The following is a 22,387-nucleotide window of genomic DNA, read 5'->3' on the forward strand; positions in this document are numbered from 1 at the left end:
CATATTACCTTCCTTCGTCTGACATAGCACTTGAGAAGAGAGCCTGCTGCTCAATGAGCTGCTGTTCAATGTCATCTAGTTTCTCCCGGAAACGCTGGCATGAGGTTTTCATGGTTTCTATTTCATGGACTGTGCACTACACAGGAGAACAAAAAAGAGACACTAGTTCTTTCTCTTTAATACATATTAGAAGTGCCAGACTGACAGCTCAGGGGGCAATGGTTCTCTCATCAGCAAAACAAGTCCACCATGAGCAGCTGCCTTATAAGCTTGTCAGCAGACTTTCATTGGCCCACATCCTCAGAAACCAAGCATGATGATTCATGAATGGTATAAATAACTCACATACTGATTGACTTGTTTTCTAATGTTACCCAGAAAAAAGTCTAGACCCCAGTAAGGTCAATGGGAGTTTTGCCACTAGTTTTAGGATGGCTAGGAGTTCATCCAAGGTCTTGATACAAGGGATAAAATTCATATCTCAGTCACACTGGTGTAAAACATTATAACAGGTTACAATGGAATTTTTTTCTGGATTAATACCACCATGAATGAAAGGCAAGCTGTTGGCCCATGGAAGTCAGAAACCTTTGCGTGCATTTTTATACAAAATCTACAAAAAAAATAGCGTTCCATAATGTGACCTGCTACTGCTTTGGTACAACAGACACTTGCAGATGTGAAGGCCCAGCTAACCCCTACCAATAAGGTCAAAAAGCAGGGGTAAAAGTAAGCATACTGTAGATGACATCCTGATGAGCTGCAGAATACTATGAATAGATACAGTAATGAGAGAAGCAGGAGCGTGTGTTTTCTTCTAGGTTGGCGGATCTCCTCCGGCAGGCTTTAAACTAGGCTTTTTGGGGGAAGGGGAAGACGAGGGTAGAAGAAACATCAGACTGCCAGACCAAGCTACACCCACAAGTACAGCCCAGCCTAGACCGACGAGCTGAACATATACACAGGTAAGTGACAGGGGCCAGGGTAATGCTGAAAGTAGGGGGCTAGTGCAGACTTCCACAGGAGGCCTCAAATGCCTCTACACAAACACTCGCAGTATGGAAAACAAGCAGGAGGAACTTACCCTCCTGCTAGCTGACACCAACCGAGACATAGTGGGGATCACTGAAATGTGGTGGGACTCAACGCATGACTGGGCAGTGAATGTCAAGGGCTACAGGCTGTACAGGAGGGACAGGATAGGAAGGAAAGGTGGGGGAATGGCACTCTATATTAAGGACAAATACACATCCTTGTCAATTACAAAGAATCAGAGAAGGGGCACTCTGAAGTGCTTTGGGTTAGAATACAAGGCAGTCGAGGGGAAAGAGACTTAATGGTGGGGGTCTACTACAGACCTCCCAACCAAGGGGAAGAGCTCGACCAGCAATTCTTAAGTCAGCTCACAGAGGTAGTGAAGTCAAAGGATGTGGTCGTCATGGGGGACCTGAACTTCCCAGACATCTGCTGGCAAGAGAAGTCAGCCAGGTCTGACTGCTCACAGGGGTTCGTAGCCAGAATGCAGGACCGCCATCTAACTCAGGAGGTGCACAGCCCCACCAGGGGAGACGCCTTGTTGGACCTGGTGCTGGCCATGGAAGACGACCTGGTGAGGGGGCTGCAGGTGGTCGACCACCTGGGCAACAGTGATCATCACCTGCTGGAATTCACCATCCAGCGCAAGGTGGCAAAGGCCTACAGCAAGGCAGCAGCCCTAGATTTCAGGAGACCGGACTTCAATGAGCTAAGGATAATAGTCAGGAAAGCACTGAGGTCCCAAAGGGGAGGGGAGCCAGGTGTCCAAGGAGAGCGGTCGCTCCTTAAGGAGAGGATCCTCCAAGCCCAAAGGGAGGTAATCCCAACATGGATCAAAGGGAGCAGGAGGGCAAATAAGCCCCCATGGCTCACCAAAAGCATCCAGTAATGTCTCCTAACAAAAAGGGAGGTGTACACCCAATGGAAGGGAGGGGCCATCACCAGGGAGGACTATACTGCAGTTGCTCGGGGATACAGGGGGGCAGTCAGGAAGGCCAAGGCGGAGATGGAATTGGGACTAGCTTCCCGAATCAAGGACAACAAGAAGTCTTTTTTTAAATACATAGGGGGTAAAAAGAAGGTTCCGGGTAATGTGGGGCTCCTGCAAGACACATTAGGAAATTTGGTCGTCACACCAGACGAGAAAGCCAACATATTTAACGATTTCTTTGCCTCCATTTTCCTAAGCAGGGACTGAAACAGTCAACCCCCTCTGGACCCCCCTTGGATCCCAGGGGAGGTGCACCTAGGCCAAGGGTTTGTGAGGAACTAGTTAGGGAACTTTTGGAAGGACTGGATGTATTCAAATCAGCTGGTCCGGATGATCTCCACCCCAGAGTACTGAGGGAATTAGCTGAGGTCATTGCGGGACCCCTGGCACGGGTGTACGAGCACTCGTGGTGCTCTGGTGTGGTGCCAGAAGACTGGAAGAGGGCCATTGTGGTTCCCATCTTCAAAAAGGGGAGGAAGGAAGACCTGGGAAACTATAGGCCTGTTAGTCTTACCTCTATCCTGGGCAAGCTTTTTGAGAAAATTATTCTGGCGCATATCCACAAGGGGCCAGCAGGGGAGATTATGCTTAGGGGCAACCAACATGGTTTCATTAGCAGCAAGTCCTGTCAGACCAACCTGGTGGCCTTCTACAACCGGATCACCAAATCCTTAGATGCAGGGGTAGCAGTGGACATAGCCTTCCTGGACTTTTGGAAGGCCTTTGACACTGTCTCTCACCCCGTTCTCATTTAAGAAACTGGGGGGCTGTGGTGTTGACACCCACACAGTCAATTGGGTCGCCAACTGGCTGGAGGGCCACAACCAGAGAGTGGTGGTGGACGGGTCATTTTTGACTTGGAGGGACGTGGGCAGTGGGGTTCCGCAGGGCTCAGTCCTCGGACCCGCACTGTTCAACATCTTCACCAGTGACTTGGACGAGGGGGTAGAAAGCACCCTGTTCAAATTTGTTGATGATACTAAGATGTGGGGGGATGTGGGCACGCTAGAAGGGAGGAATAGCTACAATCAGACCTAGACAGGTTACAGGGGTGGGCGGACGAGAATAGGATGGGATTCAACACCGACAAGTGCAAGGTGCTGCACCTGGGGAGGAAGAACCAGCACCGTACCTACAGGCTGGGGAACTCCCTTCTTGTCAGTACAGAGGCAGAAAAGGATCTTGGAGTCCTCATTGATGCCAAGATGAACATGGGCCGGCAGTGTGGGGATGCAGTCGGGAAGGCCAACCACACCTTGTCATGCATCCACAGATGCATATCAAGCAGGTCCAAGGAGGTGACGCTCCCCCTCTATGCGGCACTGGTCAGGCCGCAGCTGGAGTACTGCATCCAGTTCTGGGCACTGCACTTCAAGAGGGATGTGGTCAACATCGAGAGGGTCCAGAGGAGGGCCACTCACATGATCAGGGGGCAGCAGGGCAGGCCCTATGAGGAGAGGCTACGGGACCTGAACCTGTTCAGCCTCCACAAGAGACGGCTGAGGGGGGATCTAGTGGCCTGTTACAAACTAGTCAGAGGGGACCAGCAGGCATTGGGGGAGTCCCTGTTCCCCCGAGCACTACCAGGAGTCACCAGGCATAATGGTCACAAGCTGGCAGAGTTTAGATTTAAGCTAGACATCAGGAGGCGCTACTTCACTGTCAGGGCGGCTAGGATCTGGAACCAACTTCCAAGAGAAGTGGTGCTGGCTCCTACCCTGAGGGTCTTTAAGAGGAGGCTAGACCTTGCTGGGGCCGTTTGACCCCAGTACTCTTTCCTGCCATGGCAGGGGGTCGGACTAGATGATCTACTCAGGTCCCTTCTGACCCTAGAAACTATGAAACTATGAGCAGAGGGAGAGTGGGGAGAGAGAGAGAAAAAGGGGCTGGCACAATAGGACCATAAGCAGGAACTTAAATTCTGGCAGGGAGAGACAGTGGAGAGTGGGAGTGACTGAGAACATCAGTGCTTAAGTCTCAATGGTATTGGACAAGTGTGAGTTCCTGCACAATCCAAAATCTATCCAGATATTATTGTAAATGCTGGTATTGATCTTGGGGCAAAGGCAGGCCCTTGCACAGTTTGCAGTAATGCCACAAGTGGACCTGTGCCTCTCCATCCTGCTTCTCATCCTCACTAAGTACCGGGGCCTCTTCAAAATCCTCAGCCTGCCAGCCTCTTTTGTGCATTGCAGTGTATTCTGGGACCTAGCCCTGACAGTTGTCCCCAGAAGGAATGTGCTTCTGACACCTCTTGGACATTAGGCCTGTGTGAAGTGGTGAGTATTCACTTCGGATTAGGCCAATTCAGGGGACAGCGATTTGATTTGGTGACTCGAATCACTGTCCTGATTCCATTTGGCTGAATCTGATTTGGAGGTTTGGCTGCTGCCGAATCTCCAAATCAGCTAGGCTAGGCCCATCCCCCGCCCCACTCCCAGCCCGGCAATGGCTCCCCCACCTGCCCCAGCTCCCAGCACTTGTTAAAAAAAGGCCCAACTCAGCAGGTGCTGCTGGGCGAGGAGGGGGCAATCCCTGCCACCCCCCACAGCCCCACACTATATGGGGGGCTCTGCATGCCTGAAAGTATGCATGCCTGAAGGACATCTGTGCCTGAAAGTTTGTTCAATACCTCTCCCGAGTGTACAGTTGGTTTAATACAAGATATCACCAAATAAACCTTACTTCTTTCACCAACACAGCCACAATATTCCAACCATACTAATGACACCTGCACTGTCTACCTGCATTTGAGGTTTTCTTTGCAGTGCACCTTCTCTTATTTTGTTTGTTTTCCTTTGCCCTTTGTTTTTCTTTGCTATATTTGATTCCTATGGCTTGCATATTGTGGGTTATTTAAAAAATATATTTACTGTTCTGTCCACTATCCAGTTTTAATACAAGGGGAAGTTATGGCTTTGAATAATTAAAGTACAATATTGGGGGAAACATAACCACACAATCTACCAGCACCTCATTAATTCAAAATGCCTAATGCAGAAAGACACAACTAAAAGCTTCACCCCAACCATAGTCCATAAACTTCTAAAGGGAAAAAGTACTTTGTGCACATTGACAGCCATTTCAAAGAAGAGGGTCACAGAATAATTATAAAGGGAAATTCTGATGTTTTGCAGGGTGCAGCTTCTTACACTAAACTGTATTGACCAGAGTGTGCTGCTATTCATATGAGTTTAGAGACAGCACTATCTTGCCTTCAGCCTTTCAAATGCATGCTCCGTCACCATTCTGCAATCACCAAGAGTCAAAATTAATGTTCTGTGTAGCCCCAGGTTGTCTGGGTATGGCCTCATATGCCATAGCAGCCTAGGGTAGGCCAGGTGCTCCAAATACATGGATGACCACATCACTCGGACAAAATAAGGTCCAAGATTGTGCAAGTATATCTATGCCCAGTCTTCTTAGAACCAAGCGACATGCACTTTGCCATTGCTTCCAAAAAAGGCAAAATATAAGCACACCTGTGATATTTTTCTCTGAAAGCTAGCTGTCTTGTACCTGATGCAATCAACCCACAGGCAAATAACTTTCAGACTTGCATTGCAAACCCCTACCACTACCACCCCAGCAGTTGACTTACTTACATCAAACTGGTTAGCCACAAACCTGTAACTGTAACCATCTTCCAGACAGCAACAACAACCTGCTTCTGTTCCAATGTGGTCTTCAGTACTTTTCTTTAGCACCAGAAAGATGGGGATAAGCAAGTCCTACAGGAAATTTCAAGAGGAAGTTTTGGAAGCAGTCTTAGCCATCCCCTATCTGAAAAAAACGATGTGATTGCACCTCTTTGTGCTAGTTCTCTTATTCTACAAATTGCTACAATCAGTTAAGCAGGAAGCACATAGCTGTCAACTCACTCCAAGATTTCATTGTAAGTTGGGCCAAGATGCATCCTTCTGTTTGGAATGTGATTGCCCTGTGCCTGCATAAGACATGCATGTCTCAGGAGCAGCTTTTTCATCCTGGAACTAGTTCTTCCTCCATAGATAGCAACATGATTAGGGCACTTGACCAGAACATAGGAGGCCTTGATTCTAAGCCACTATGAACTTCGTGGGGGTGGAATCCATACCTTTTCTTCCTCAGCAGAAAGCCCTAAGCCCCAAGCTATGAGGGCATACCACCTTCACTCCTATCCCCAACTCTCCTGACCATCAATTGCCCAGCCACCTGGCAGCCAGGAATGAAATCATCATGGAGCCGGAAGGACAGTTTTCTAAGCAAGAAGGAGTTTAGCTGTAGCCCAGGGAAGGGAATCTGCCCTGGGTTTTGGCCACTGCTCCAAAGTCTACATATTCATTTTAACCAAAGGCTAATGCCAAATAACTGTGCATAAATCAGGAGTCATGCTATTGTAAATCAGGGTGATATTTTAGATTGTGTTTTAGTAACAGTGGCAAGTTCTGACTGAATGAACTTCCCTTCATTCCCTTCGAGTTGGGCCAGCAACAAAATCAGGTCAGCTAAATCTGTTAGATTTGCTTCCAGATCTATTGTCTGTTTGCTCCACTCCACCCCTGACCTCTTAAAGGGCAGCTTATATGATGGCCTGAAATCCACCTTAAATCCTCTAAGAGATCTCAGCATGGGTTCCCTGAGACTTGAGCCGCTCTCAAAGAGCAGTCTACAATGGCTCCAGTTTCACTCCACTACAAACATGCTCATGTGAGCAGTGTTCTGGGTGGGTACAAGGGCTTCCAACAGGAAGGATGCACATTTAGCAGGCTGTAGTAATCTTTGCCCTTAAGGCTGTTTAGTCTCCTGAACAGCTAGCTGCCACAAACAGCCAGCTGCCTACAAGGTCTCCTCAAGGCAGACAGGCAGGAAGACAGACAAGAAGGAAGGACGGCAGTGTGGACGGGGGAAGGGCTGGTCACATGGCTTGGATTCATAGGGCATCCTGCAGACCACTGCTGTTTGTTGGTACAGACTACCCGGTATTCAGGTTTTTCTGATAAGTGGGGACTGGATTTCACAGGCCTGCCTTCAGACAAGTGCTGAATTTAGCACATCTCCGCTCAGGACTATAGGGCTAGAAGGGACCATCCAGGACATAGAGTCCAGTCCCCTGCAATTTCAGGCAGCTATATAATAAATATTTATTCAAAATACTTCATAAGAAACATCTGCTTTGGCTCATACCACACTCCACACCCACAAAGACCTCCCCCTAAATGTCTGTAATCTAAACAACAGAAGACAGCCAACACATAAATTCACTTCAGGAGTCCCAGATATTGCAAGCCTACTAATTCAACATAAAACCTGTCCAGTGCTCAACTCCCCCCTAATGCCAGGAAGCCATAATCGGAGCTCCCTTCTTCTAGCTTCATCCTCTGCTACCAGACCTTTCCTCACCATCAGCAAAGTCAACAAGTCCAATACCACCAGATACCTCCCCCATATACAAGCATTCACACTGTAATCCAGGGGTGTCCAAGCCGTGGCAAACTCAGCCACTGCATGTGGCACCTTCATGGAGGCAGGGCTGAGATGTCTGGGGCTGGAGGGATGTGTTGCAACTTACCAGGACAGTGCTGCCCTGGCTAGGAGGCCATCAGAGGCCAAGGTGATAGGGCCTATCTCACCTGCTGTGCCTTTCTTACCCACTTAGCTGCTTTACTGTGAACTCATCCTAGCTGGAGGGGCTGGGCAAGAAGAGCCTTAGGCTGCAGAGCCAGTGAGCTTGTGCAAGAGCCCCACTACCCATCTGGAGAATTCAGGGGAAGGGAAGTGCTCATGTCACACCCCTGGAGGGAATGTGGGAGAGAAAAGAGGGGAGTAAGAGCTCAATGTTGTGAGTCAGTAGGAGCTGGGTACAAGACACAGAAGAAGCAGCACTTGGGTCTTTGCTTCCACCGTTCACCACCCCCACACACGCTTCAGGGTGCAGGGGGGGTTTTGCCCTGTACACAAAATTACAGGCTGACAGTCCCAGACCAGAACCTGGATGCCCTCAGCAGGCTTGGAATCCACATAGTCCAAAGTGAGAGCTTTTCTATCACTCTGCCAAGTCCTTCATGCCAGGTGCCCCCCAAAACAGAGCAGGGTGCCCGTCATGCAGCCCCATGCTGCCACCCCACACTGAGCCCTCCCACGTGCCCCCAGTTACAACCAGACCCAAGATTCCAAGTGTCACAGAATACTCTCCAGGGGGCACTTCCTCGGGACTGCTGCACCCTTGTCTGGTCTCTGAGAGAGGCCCTAAAGCCAGCCCAGTCTTGGCTGTCGGAGGAAAGGGTAAATCCAGGATCCTTCCCAATCTGAAACCCCAGCCTTTTCATCTCTCACCTTCCATAGTTCTCCATGACTTTCAATCAAGAAGCTAGCATCCATTTCCACTCCTGAGAGAGGGACTTTACCTTGCACAGCAGACAGCCTCTTTAGTAAAGGTATTTACTGGGGCAAAGCCGGCCCCCCACCAGACAGAGGTTCTATGTCCCCTCCAATGGGGTTAAGTAGTCCCTCCATCCCCAATTCACCCTGCAGAGCCCTGAGCACCCCCCAAAGATACTCCGCAGTTTCCTTTCTAGTCTTTGCAGCTCCCCAAAACTTCTCCACATCTCCCAGTCCCCAGAATCATCTGGCCAAGAGCTGACAGCTGATTCCTTCAGCCTGCTCTCCCTTTGTCATATTTATGTCCCCTCCCCCAGGGTGTTGGGCATCTATCTCACCTTTGTTAATATGTCAACAAAGCTATTCAAGACTATGCTAAAAGTCCATCTGCTCTCCATCTGCATGTAGCCAGACCTGGGACTTAATCCTTCAGTCTCTGCACACAGGCTAGGGAGGTAAACAGAGTTACACAAGCCTCTGGCCATGTGAAGTGCTAAGGCAGCAGGATACTTCTGCAAGAGGAAGTGGGGTTGGGGGTGGGTACATCCAATTGCAGCAAAATTGAAGGTTTTGGAACCTTACTTGTATAATACTTGAGTGATTACAGGGCCAGAGCTCTTGGTAGTGACACCTCCTCTCTAAGCAGTTTCCTGCTGCTGCTCAGCTCCAAGTGGCCAGAGACTACAGCCCCCTTGCATCTATTTGGAAGCTCCAGAGTCCTTTCATTCAGGGAGAAGTGCTCAAGAAGAGGTCGGGTTTAACATGGGGCATGCTTGCCAAAATGGTTGGCCACCACTACTGTAATCGTATCTCCTTTCAGCTACCTCATGGAGAATGCCAAGCACTTCAAGTCTTGTATTGCACGCTTGAATCACTACTTCAAAAACACCCCGTCTTCTATAGTACTATCCCTTCCATAATCAGATTGTATCTGAAGCAATTTGGGCTCCTTGCCCAGGCTACCTTGTTCAGAAAGCCTTTCCAGAACTTTACTCCTCTGATGCTTTGAAACCTTCTTTTCATTTCCAGTCTAAATTTATCCAGGACCAATTTGTACCCATTTGATTTTGTGCCAGTATTATTTAACTGAAAAAGTTCTTCTCTTTCCCTGGTACTCAGCCTCTGAATGTATTCATAACGAATAATCATATCCCCTCTCAACCTTCTTTTGCTCAGCTAAACAAAGCAACCTGCTTTAATTTGTTTTCACAGAACAGATTCTACATTCCCCAATTATCCTAGTAGCCCTTCTTGGCATCTGCTCCAGTTTAAATTAATCATTTTTGACATAGGCAACCAAAACTCTGGATAACAATTACACAAGTCTTGTGTAATACTCATACTCCTTTCTCTCTCTCAACTCCCCACCCCCCCCAATGGATTCTAGAATTACGTTAGTTTTCTTCTTAGCTGTATCATGCTGGCAGCTCACCCAGTACCCCCCTTTTCTCCTCTGTCACCTCCAACCTATTTGCTTCCAGATTACGGCTGAAGTTTTTGGTATTAGTTTTTAAGTGAATACTTTTGTACTTTATACTGTCACATTGCATGTGGTTTATGGTATTCCAGTCCACAAGGTCATCCAATTCTTCCTATTTGATCATTTATTTCTCTTCAGTATTGGTGAGACCTCTCAACTTGGTGTCATCCACAAACTTCAAAAAGTACATCTCTGCCTCTTACACTGTCTCTAATAAAAAATACTAAAAACAATGTATCCTAAGACTTTCCCTTAAGAATATCAATTGAAAATTCTCCTGGTGTTATCCTGATAACAGAAAAACTCCCTTTCAGTAAAACCTCACATAGGCCATGTCCAGACGAGCGTGGTCATGCAGTATGTGGTACCACAAATCCATCTGCAGTACCACACACTGCACATCAAGGCATTTGCCATACTGCTACCTTGCAGTGTGGTGGGGAAGCTGACCCCGGGAGATCCCAGGGTCAAAAAAATCCATGCAGAAAAAAAGCAGCGTGAGCCTCCCCTACGCTACCCAGGGTAATGTGTCACATGCCAGAAAGTGCATGGTAAGGGCATTCCCCGGGGACAAGTAGCAGGGGCATGAGGTGTGTCCCTGCTACTTGTCCCCAGGGAACCAAACATCCACTCTTATCGGGACACAGCCATAGTGTCCCACTTAGCCTACTACTTCTCCTTGAAGTTATAGTATTAATCCCCATGTTCTTCTGCTAAGATAATGATTCCCCATGAGGCACAGTATCAAATTCTTTGCTTAAATCTAAATAGATTAGGTCCACTACACTGCTGTTTTCTAAGTCAGTTATCCTCTCAGAGAACTATATTGGATTAGTTTGACATGATCTTCCTTGAATAAATCAATATCGCATTTTATCCTGTTTTCCTTCATGATTATTTGACTATTCTTTCCTTTAAAATCTGTTCTCAGATAGTATTAGGTCAAACACATAGGACTATCATTGCCAAGGTCTTTCCTCACACTTTTTTTTTTTAAATACAGGAACTATTTTTGTTGAAAAAATGCTCCTGGAGCTGCTGTCATGGGCCACTTCTTGCAAAATCCAGGGATGGAGATAATCAAGGCCCCCATGATTATTACAGTAAGCAATCTAAATTTCTTTTAGCTCATATGTAGTAACTTCTATTATCCTATCCTATCCTAATTCCTATTAGGTACCATACCATTACCCTCACATGCAGCCTTGTCCTTATTGTAGACTGAGGCAAGCTATTCTTTTGGTACTTGAGCTATAAATAGAATTATCTTTAACTTCCACCCCTTCTTCAGTTTCAGTGACTGCACTTCTTGCATCCTACTTCAGTTTTTGTATGGCTAAAGAACTATTTGCTAGTTGCTTTAATTTTCTTTACTAGGTCCAGCTTAACCAGGCATTTAGGACCAGATCCAACATGGTCACACGTGTGCCTATACTTTGTCACTGGGACACCTAATACTGAGACCCCCTTGTCCCACGAGGGACACTTTGACTGGGTTTAGGCACTTTGACTGGGTTCTTTATGCAGCAAAATGGAAGTAAACAGATGCTTAACAAAGGAAGTCCAGAAAGCCTGGAGTTATCTAGAGGTAACCACTAGGGCATGCTAAGCACTTATGTTTGTCTGAACTCCCACTTTGCAGGACCTTATTCAGGCACCTCTATTGACTTGAGACCTAGAACCCTCCAGACAACAGGCACCTAACGTGGTGAAACTGGCCACCTTTTCCACATTAACCTAGTGACTCAGCACTCATCCAGAAAGTGGGATATTTGACCTCTAAACCCTCCTCCTCCTGCTGAGATTCAAACTCATATCTCCTCCTTTTCAAGAGAATGCCCTTACCACTAAACTACAGAATGTCCTGTTAGTGCTAGGCCACTGGACACCCAAGAATATCAGTCACAAAGCCAGAAGGAGAACAAAAAAGATAGAGCCTGACTCTGTAGCATAGTGGTTAGGCCTCAGTTTGGGGGAGAGGGCTTGGGGTGCAGAACTGGGCTCTGCTTCTAAAGTTACAGCTATTGCTGTGTTTTTTAACCAATGACAGTCTCCGTTAAAGTACATAAACAGTCATTAAGCCACCATGAAAAAGAGTTCAGTTCCTGAGGTTTACCTTCCACTTAATTCAGCGAAGATTGGGGCAGTCAACTATGTTGTGTGCTACAACTCTGTCCCCTTTGTCCTGCAGTAAATTTCTTATACAATCACAGGTTTTTCACTGTTATTTCTCTATGTTTAAAGAGATCTTGGATAACAAGGTAATGTATAGTCAAGTTTCCTCAATTTCTCCAGCCTCAGAATTATTGAAAAAGTATTATGGCTAACCATTAACTAGCACAAGAACAATAAAACAGAAGTCAAACAATGTTAATGGACTCCTATTAATCCATAGCATATAGAAATGCTGCCATCTTGTGACAATTTCAGGGTATCTCGGCACATTCACTGCATTCGAGCAAATAGCTGAAATAAAATGTCCCACGGTATTTCCATTTTTCCTATGACAGCAGCACAAAACTTATCAGTTTCCCTCTAAAAGGGTTCGTGTTATCACTTTCTTCACTTTTCATTTGTTTGTGCTGAAAACACAAGTTGAGTTTGAGTTCAAACTCAAATGAACCTCCAAGGGAAAACAACTACACTCATTTAAAAGCATCAAGTCTTCCTGGGTTTGTGCTGAAATGTTACAAGTTAGTCAGGACACAAAAATATTCACCAGCCCAGCTTGCCTTGAAAGCTTCGTGAACATCTCAACAATTTCAAGCTTAGAATGAAGCAAAAAAACAGGTGACTTTATCCTGGCTGTCAATTTTTGTTACAAACATTGCACATAGTTCTGATAGGAAGCAAACTTTTAGGTTTGCTAAAATGTTCTTTATTCTGCCTAGATCAGATATTCTGAGATGCTGACTGTTCACAATTCATCATTTTGAGTGTTTGGTTTTCCTGAAAATTAAGGCCTTATGATTTCATATACATTTTACTGAATGAAATCAAAATCAGTGAACAATTTAATGTACAGACTGGGCTGTATGTGCTGTCAACTTTATTTACTAAGTATATAGCAACATTCAAAAACACTAAAAGGGGGGAATTCTGTATCTTCAAACAAACAGAACAGAGAGACATGCCATAAAATACATAAGAGTCATAGGTTTACTGAATCCATAAATTATCCCTTTGGTTTCAAAACTTTACATCACCAGTTTAGTGTGACTTGTTTTGCTATAAAGCTTTCTTTCTTTTTACATTTGTAGGCACTCCTACTGTCAATAGATTTTTTTTTACTATACCCAGAACAAAGAAGCAAAACTATGGGGTCAACCTGAATCTAAATTAATGCCTTTTCACCCCTTCAGGCACAGATTCACTGGCTTCAATTCAGAACAATGGATAAAAGATACAGTTGACATATTGAGAAGCAGGAAGGAGTTGACATGAATCTAATTTAATTTAGAGAGTCAAAGGCCTGATGTACACCACTAAAACAGTTTGGACTATGACTATGATTATTTTAATTGGTAAAACCCTTTAGTGTAGATATATTTATACAAGTTGTATTATAGCTTTTTCTGCTTCCTGTACCAACATAGGAACACCTTTATGTGGCTATAACTGTTTTCATACTAGGCATTTTACTAGCTTTACATTGGTATAGTTAAAAAAATGCAATCTGTTTGCCTTAAGAGAACCTACACTGTTATAATTTACACCCTGAGGGCAGCAGAAGAAAGTGCAAATATAACAGCTTAGACTCAGCTCTCAATTCAGCCTATAACACCTATTTCCCAATTCACCATAACAAGTTTTTAATTTCAAAGCCATACAGGCACTATTAAAATATTAACAATATTAATGGTAGCAAATTAATATGATTTAACTGGAGTCAGAGTGTGTTTGTGCCATATCTCCAATTTGTCCAGGATGAGCTTTCCCTTTTCCCCCATTTGCTTTCCAAGCTACAATCTGGAGCGTTCCCAGCAACAACAACTAACATTCGAAGTGAAAAACAACTCATGTTTAGCATAGAAATGCACCAGATTCTATATTTTACTTTACTGAGGACTATACTTACTGGGGAAATATTCTTCATTGATGTCTCCTGCAGAAGCCTTAGTGTTTTCAGAAGCTGTAATTCGATGCTGGCCTGGTTGGGACAAGAGGCTGCAGGATGTTTGGAGGAACCAGTTAAGGGACTGGCCCAGAAAAAGCAGCAGTGATGGCAGCAGAAACAATGACAGCAATGGGCAAACGGAGCAGGCCAGGCAGCCAAAGCTCCATAACAAGATGATTTGCAATTCCTATAAAGTCCAGTGTCCAGGGAGACTGATTTTGTGAGATGGCCATGCCTATGAAATGGAGGATCAGGCCATTGATTTTTTTTTTTCCCTTCAGTTGAGTCAGTTTGAATCAAAGCATCTCTATGCTCCTTGAGATTTTCCTTCAAAGTGCCCAGCTCTGAAATAATTACATGCTCACCCTCAGAGCATTGCGACCTGTCGGATGCACATTCTAAAGCCTGACTTTTAGCAAAGCCTTCACTCAAAGGAACATTTTGCATAGTAGATACCAGCTGCGATGACATCTGAACCGTAACAGATTTAAAAGGATTAGTATTAATTTTTAAGTTTTGACTGGGGTCATCCTTTTCTTGCTCACTGGCTGCTAAAATCTTATCCAAACAGCATGCCTCTGAGCTTTCATAGGAGCTAAATTCAGGTCTTTCTTCTAGGCCATAAGCGGTACAGTCATCTACTGGAAAATAACAATCTGAAATGAGCTCATTTTCATTTTTCAGTGATGAGACTTGCCATTCAGTTTCTTGTGCTCCTGTTTCAAAAGAGCAGCAGAGTTTTAAATCCAGATCCATCTGATTTAACTCCTGATCAACTGTGGCCTTGATGACTGGAATGAGAGTATCAGCTTTACTGAAAATTGCCATATCCCATTGCTTTTCCTTTATACATTCAGTAGTACCTTCCTGGACATTTTCATTATATACTTCCCCAGCATCCTCTTCAATCAGAGGTCTCTCACTTACTTCTTTGGTACAGATTCTGATGCCACTGAAGTCATTGGAGGTTGTACCATTATATTCAGTGGGAGATGAATCCGGACTTTTGTGAAGTGCATTAATGTATAAATGATGGTCACATTCTGGGAAGACAATATCCCCCACCTCCTGATCATCACCCTGAAAACATAAAGTAAGTTGTTGTTCATAATTTTCGACTTTCCCCAGACACTCTCCTTCAACTTTCATTTCCTTCTTATCCACATCATACACCATTTCTTCAACAAAATCTTCTGATTGATCATTCCAGGTCTGGTGTAGACCATCTCTTGCAATTTGTGAGAGAGAGGTTTCTTCCCTCTGGTCATTACATTCTCCCTCCACCTTTAAACTGTTCCTGCACTCTGCCTTAGGAACAGTACCCTCTGGTTTCTGCTGAGTATTCTGATATGATATAGAGAGATCAGTCCTTTGTGGTGTTTGTTGGTCATGGGTATCGTATCTAAGGTTCAGATTTCCTAGCATCGGTAGATTCTGAAAAAAAAAATCAGATTACATTCAGTGACTGCATTTTTAATAGCACAGCCTAGTTTCATGTGATGCATAATGGCAATTTGTTTATCTTGAAGGATTCTTAAATAGAAAAGGAACCCTTTTGTCTGGTGTTTGGGAACAGTCTGTAGTTGGTGCCTCTGTGGATGTACAAGCAATCAAGACTGCAACGAACATTACATTTCCAAGTTAATACTCTCATGAAGACAAGATCATTTGTATTTTTCACAAGGACTAATAGGCAGAACTAAAGACAAGCATCTTGCTTGTAAGGACAAAGCCAAAGGCAAAATGTCAGCCGTTATACGTCACAGCTTCTCAGGTCTGTATCTGATAGGTCTTATCTACAACCAACTAATGTCAATTGACAGTCTTTTTGACCTCAGTGGGTTTTGGGTCAGGATGTAATATCACATCAATTTACACTGTTTCCACAATGCCAGTGCTACCCAGGAGCAGAACATCTACCTGAATGGTCAGAGGCTGAGGTATGAAGCATAACCCATCTACCTGGGCATGACGCTAAACCAGACATTGAGCTACCATGAACTCTTGAAAAAGACAGCAGTGAAAGTTAAGACACACAACAAGCTGGTCCTAAAAACTGAGTGAGCTTGGCCAGCTTCCTGACCTTGTCAGGCACGTGGTAACATAGGGCCCCTACAGGACAGGCTGGGACAATTAGTGATGGATAGAAGTGACAAGGCTGAGCTCTTAAATGAGTTTTTTGCATCAGTATTCCTGAGTACAGACAAAGACATATCTCCAAATTTGACCATAGACAAGCACAGCAGAGACACTGGCCCACCAATGGCCAACCTAGTGAAGGGACACTTGGAGGGGCTTGATGTGTTCAGGTCAGCAAGCCCAGATGATGTTCATGCAAGAGTACTGAAAGAGTTAGCCAGTGTCATAGCAGAACCACTGTCAAGACTGTTTGAGCACTCATGGCACTCAGGACAAGTCTCAGAGGCCTGGAAAAGGGCCAGTGTGGTCCCTATTTTCAGAAAGGGAAGGAAGGAGGATCCAGGGAACTATAGATTGGTTAGTCTCACCTCTATCCTTGGGACAATCTTTGAAAAAATTATTAAGGATTACATTTGTGGAAGCCCAGCAGGAAAAATAATGCTGAGGGGCAACCAGCAAGGGGTTCACAGCAGGTAGATCCTGCCTGACAAACCCTGTTTCTTTTTATGACCAAGTCTCAAACTGCTTGGATGCAGGAGTCGAGATGGATGTCATATACTTGGATTTTTAAAAAGCCTTCAATAAGGTGTCACATTCCATTCTCATCAAAAACACTAAGCAGCTGTGACTTAGATTGTTACATGGTCAGATGGGTGGTGAATTGGCTAATGGGTTGTGAGCAGTGAGTGGATGGGTTTGTATCAACCTGGAAAGATGTGAGCAGTGGGGTCCCCCAAAGCTCAGTCCTTGGACCAGTGCTGTTCAATACCTTCATCAGTGACTTGGATGAGGTTATGGAGAGCACAAAGTCCAAGTTCACAAACGACACCAAATTTATGGGGCAAAGTAAACACACCAGAGGGTAAGGAATGGATTCAGGCAGATTTGGACAGGCTAGAAAAGTGGGAAGAACAAAACAGGATGCAATTTAACAAAGATAAATGCAAGGTACTGCACCTGGGAAGGAGGAATCACCAACACACTTATAGATTGGGAGACAACTTTTTAAGCAGTACAGCAGCAGAGAGCATTCTTGGAATTATAGCTGAGCCCAAGACAAACATGAGTCAACAATGTCACAAAGTGATCAATAGAGCTAATTGTGATTTATCATGCATTAACAGGTGCATCACGGACAGGTATAAGGAGGTAATACTTCTCCTCTACACAGCATTGGTAATGCTGTAGCTCGAGTACTGCATCCAGTTTTGGGCGCTGTATTTCAAGAAGGATGTGGATAACCTTAAGAGGGTTTAGAAGAGGGCCACCTTTATGGTTAGGGGCCTGTAGGTAAGGTCCTACGAGGAGAGATTGAGGAGCCTGGATCTCTTCAGCCTCCATAAGAAAAGGCTGAAAGGTGATCTAGTGGTCATCTACAAGTTTGTTGGGGGGTTAGGGGGAAGGAGGAGAAGGGAAACCAGGAACAGGAGATACTCTGTTTGCTAGGGCACCCCTTGGAGTAACTAGAAACAATGGCCACAAACTGACAGAGAGCAGATTTAGACTAGACTTTAGGAAGAACTTCTGTACGGTAAGGGTTACCCGAATCTGTAATAAGCTTCCAAGTGAAGTCATGCTCTCCCCTACTTTGGAGGTCTTTAAGAACTAACTGGACAAACAGCTGGCTGGGGTTGTCTGACCCCAGTGCTCTTTCCTGCCCAGGGCAGAGAGTTGGACTTGATGATCTACTGAGGTCCCTTCAGACCCTAAAAATCTCTGAAATATATAAAATCTATTCAATCAGTTAAATCTATGAGCTAGAACTGTAGCGGTATGCTGGACACAGCATGTGAGAGAAGAAGTCAGGAATATGACCTAGTGAAAGAACATAAACCAACCTTCTTGAGCGCACAGCCTACTGGAGAAGTACACTTGAAATTTTTGATTAAGGAAACTGCTTGCTGATGGTTTCTTTCCTACTATGTTCAGGGAAATTGGTTATTGTGTACTTTGTTGATGAACCAACGTGATAACCCCTCCAAAATATACCTGATTCATATGACTGATTTTTTTTTCATTTTAGTGGACATAACCTGCTAGGCCCTGAATACTAGCTAATTGCTTTGGCTAAAGAGGCAACAATGTTAGAGAAAGATTGGATTAGGTTAAACATCAAGTTTCTGACTTTGCATCATACTCCACTGGGATGAAGAAAGGTTTTTTTTAACCTACAACAAGCTCCCTTGTTTTCACAAGAAATCTCAGGAAAATTGTATCTACTATGCTACTACTTTTTTCATAATTCTGGTGTTTTTTCATTCGGTTGATTGTGGGGGGAGGGGGAGAGTAGGGACTAATTTTGCCAGAAATACAAACTTTTCACAAGTGTTATGAAAGAGTATCATTAGCTCATTTACCTGTAAAGGTGAAGGCTCTGATGGTTCCTCCAAAAATCCACTGCTATCAGACTGGTAACTGTTTGCTCTTGTAACCACAGCTCCTACAGGAGAAAAATAAGAGTAAGAAGAGGGAAAGTCTAACGGCAAACCAGGGACAAATCAACTGATTCCAATAAAGACTTCCCTTGAAAACCAAAAGTAGGTAAACTCAGTTTTCCCCCGAAACCAATAACATCTTCAACAAGCAGAATGAATTATAACATGTACTTAGGATAGTGCAGAAATAGCAGTTAGTATGACTATACTAGCAGTTTTAATTTGACATGTAAAACATAGGAAACGTATATAGTTGATAAAAGCAGACAGCCACTCATGCTGTTGTTTAGCTATTTCAGTTAATTCTTTGACTTTTGACTTAATTGTTACAGACTGTTTACGTCACATCTGATTCACCCTACTCATCTCACTAGTTCCAAACAATTCCAAGGGACAGATCTGATTAAGCTAAGCAGCAGTTGTTACTTAAGACTGCCAGCCACATAATACTAGACATGTTTGTTAGCCAATATAATTTTGTTCCCAGTAAACTAGAATTTGATCAATACACAATACAGGCTGCATCTTTATGTATATGTGTGAAGGCCAAATTTGTTGAAGTAACCAGTGATTTGGGGGTTTTAACCTCGTCAGTGGATACACTTGAGGATGTCAACTTGGGCACCCAAATATAAAGGGAACCAACATCAGCATATTCTTGAAAACTTAGAATACAATTGATTTTAATTCCTAACTTTTGTCACACAGACCCTCAGAGGAAGCCTTCCCCTTTGCTTTCCCCAATTTTTGCTCCTGCTCTGCCCTGGAAATGTTTTCTAATCAAGCACTAATAGACGCTAATATTTCCTACCCTGTCCTCCAGCAAAAAGTGCTGTCTGCTGGCCAACGAGACAGGGAGAGCCACACTTTCTTGGTCTGCCTCAAAGATACGCTTCCACCACTTTCCTGCATGAGGCCCATTCATTCCCCATACCAATTTCTGTCCATCTGTCCATCTCTTAGTCTCAGAAATTCACTTTTCTCCAGCTGCTTCCTGACCTGAGGGAGCACTCAGGAAACTACAGTTAGCAGATGGAGAGCAAAGGATTTCAAGTCATGGTTGAACAGGATATCTAGAACTCAGGTCATTCAAGATTTACTCTGGGGAATATTCTAATCCAGCCCAAACTCTAATCTGCTACTTAATTCTCCCTTTTGTCTAAAACAATACTCCCCAGTGACTTCCCACAACCTTTAGAATTAAATCGGATTGGATGTGAAACTAAGTTAATTCATTGTCTCAAAAACTGTTCTAATTCCAGAACAAGTTAGACTCATGTGCATGCATTAGGAAACAAAAAGCAGAATACAAAAGATGTCTTCACAAAACAGCCTACAATGAATTTACAGCCTATTTTGACAACTGAACTAATAATCACTGAAAAAAACCCATGCAATTTCTAATCTGTAAATGAAAGCAACTGTAAAATCAAGAACATATTACTTATTATTACAACATCATAAATCATAGAGTTTGTCTTCTTGTCACTAACACATGAACCATCAATTTAGCAGTTGTGTCCTCGTTTCAGATGAGAAATACATGGCTTGCAACTTGCACATTCCATAATCTGCATCAAGATTGCTGAAAATGTCCTTTATGGGTGGCTTCCAAATCCAACCTACCTGATTCAGGCAACTGTCATCACATTTCATCTACTTCAAAGAAGAAAATGTTCTGCTACTCCATGAAACTTTTTTTTTCAGATGCTTTAATCATTCAACTGGTGTTGACAGTTTATCAGACTGGCCTACATTCATTTGTATGCGATTAATAAGAAAATATTCAAAAGAATAGTTACATTCTCACATGCCGAAATGCATTAACTGCTGTTTTTTCAAATGTACGGTAGACTCAAACTGATATCCCATACAAAAAAAGTCCCCACTTCCTCAAATATATCCTGGTCTTGTAACCTTGCGAGCTAAACTACCATGGGTTAGCTTTCATTTACCTGTATCGCAGAGTAGTAGATTCTCAGTAAATTCCTTCTCTTGTTACTTCATGGTAACCTGTTTTCATGTCTGTGACCTTTGTTTGCTCCAGCAAAATTCCCTTTTAGTTCAGTGGAAATCTTCCTAAGAAAAGACTAAATAAAACTGCAATACCAACCTCCAGCTATGGGCTCTAGGTAAGGATACATTTTTTGAAAGAAATTACTGAAGGGTTCCAAGCAACTTTAATTTAAACACTACATATTTGAGCAAACTGGAAAGCATTATTATTCAGGGGATGTAGTCTTTGCCTAAATCAGTAAAAAAAAAGGTTAGTCTTTTAAAATCAAGGTAGCTATTTCAAACGCACTGATTGAATTTGAGATATTGCAAGTGATTTGAGTAGACAGAATTTGATCTCCTTACACTAGAGCTGGGTTGGGGAGAAGGGGTACTGTAAGCTGAACCTAGAAGCCGAGCGTGCAAAGAAAGAAAATGCAGGACTGTGTAACACCTGACTTACGCTCATTCCTTCCAGGCAGTGCTTATGTTGAATGTAAGAGGTGGATCTGTCATATGCTGGCCCTCTGTATGGGAATGGATTTTAGTTTATCGATAGATTACTAACTTTGATACTTGCCAATGACAGCTTTTAATAACAAACTCTATAAAAGCAGGTGTTAGCTTGTAATTAATTCCTCTTTAAAATATACAAGGCACACACTGACTCCAAACTAGGCACTGAACCTATGTTAAGTGTCCAAAGTTAGTCTCCATCAAGCCTCTTAACCTCTACACCAATTTTCAAAAAGCATCCACATTGCATATTCGAGATGGTTTGGACTCATCCTGACTAACAGCTAAACTAGATTGAAGAATGGCTGAAGACTGTTTGCAGGGGCACAGGCTACTAAAAGTAATCTGTCATTCTTAGAGGTGGGCAACATTTTTCAGCAGATGACCATTTTGCCAAATGTTGCAGTTTTGGGATGCTTGAAACCTGGTAAATAATTCTGCCTCTAAAAAGCAAGCAAGAGGCCAGGTCCAGAAGAGCAGAACATTTTATTTCAACATTTTTAAACAAAGTATTTTGAAACTGAAATTTGTATTTTTTTTATCTGAATTGATCTTAATTTAAAGGTTGTTAAAGAGTTTGAATAATAAAGAACGCCTTTCATGCCAGGTTGACCTAAAGTGATTTTCTTCCTAAATTCTCTTTTGCCCACTCTGCCAAAAATGCCATTATTAATATTAACTCTAGTCATTCTTCTAGGGGTGAAGGCTTTCAGACAGAGGTTCTGATAGCATGGTTAGGCATACCAAAAAAGGAAGGTAGAGTGTAGGTACAGTGTAGGAATAGATACAGACCATTTTTAACTATAAATTTACAATTACAACTCAGATTATTTTGCAGAGAATGCACAAGGAAATGCAACATTTGCCTGAAAAGACTGGTGAGAAAGTTATGGCTCTTAGCCTTTCTGTGCTAATTGCTACTCAGGAGGTTTTGCTATGAGATCCTGTTCAAGTTCAGCATGAATTGAAAATAAAAGTAGACAATGATCATCTATTAACCTTGCATCTGCTCTGCTCCTGTTTTGTCTTCCACAAGAAAGAATAACATATTCTAGGTATTGAACCTCACTCTGGGTAAAAACAGGTCCCAGCCAGGATATGTGGAGTGGTGCGGGACATGGGGAATTTCCATAGCCCTGTTCCTCCATGCTGGGACCATGCTGAGAATCATCTGGTTGCTGCACTGCCTGCACTTCCCTGCCAGGAATCGTGTGGCCCATGCCTCCGCACAAAACACAGGTCAGTGCAAGTTGCAGCATGGAGGCACAGGGCTGCACAGGTCTCAGTGTGGAGGCACAGAGCACCAAGAATTCCCCAGG

The 22,387-nt window shown here is 43.8% G+C and overlaps 1 protein-coding gene and 1 long non-coding RNA gene across 2 annotated transcripts in view; one reads left to right on the forward strand and one right to left on the reverse strand.

Annotated features, from left to right (window-relative positions):
* The window catches only part of ITPRID1 (ITPR interacting domain containing 1), a 53,774-nt gene that overhangs the window by 2,843 nt on the left and 28,544 nt on the right, over positions 1 to 22,387 (reverse strand). Inside the window, exons 6-8 of the mRNA XM_090050254.1 lie at positions 18,480 to 18,562; positions 13,945 to 15,417; positions 9 to 136 (exon numbers count right to left, since the gene is read on the reverse strand). Coding sequence (XP_089906380.1) covers positions 9 to 136; positions 13,945 to 15,417; positions 18,480 to 18,562 — 1,684 coding nt within the window. The remainder of the gene's footprint in view (positions 1 to 8; positions 137 to 13,944; positions 15,418 to 18,479; positions 18,563 to 22,387) is intronic.
* LOC149864545 (uncharacterized) lies at positions 133 to 21,911 on the forward strand. Its single transcript, XR_016442761.1, has 3 exons — positions 133 to 965; positions 10,870 to 10,969; positions 20,090 to 21,911. It is a non-coding gene; the product is annotated as an uncharacterized LOC149864545 (long non-coding RNA).

This window comes from Crocodylus siamensis, chromosome 5 (genome assembly GCF_052110815.1).
Source record: "Crocodylus siamensis isolate JL-2025a chromosome 5, ASM5211081v1, whole genome shotgun sequence".
In the NCBI taxonomy this organism is placed as follows: domain Eukaryota; kingdom Metazoa; phylum Chordata; order Crocodylia; family Crocodylidae; genus Crocodylus; species Crocodylus siamensis.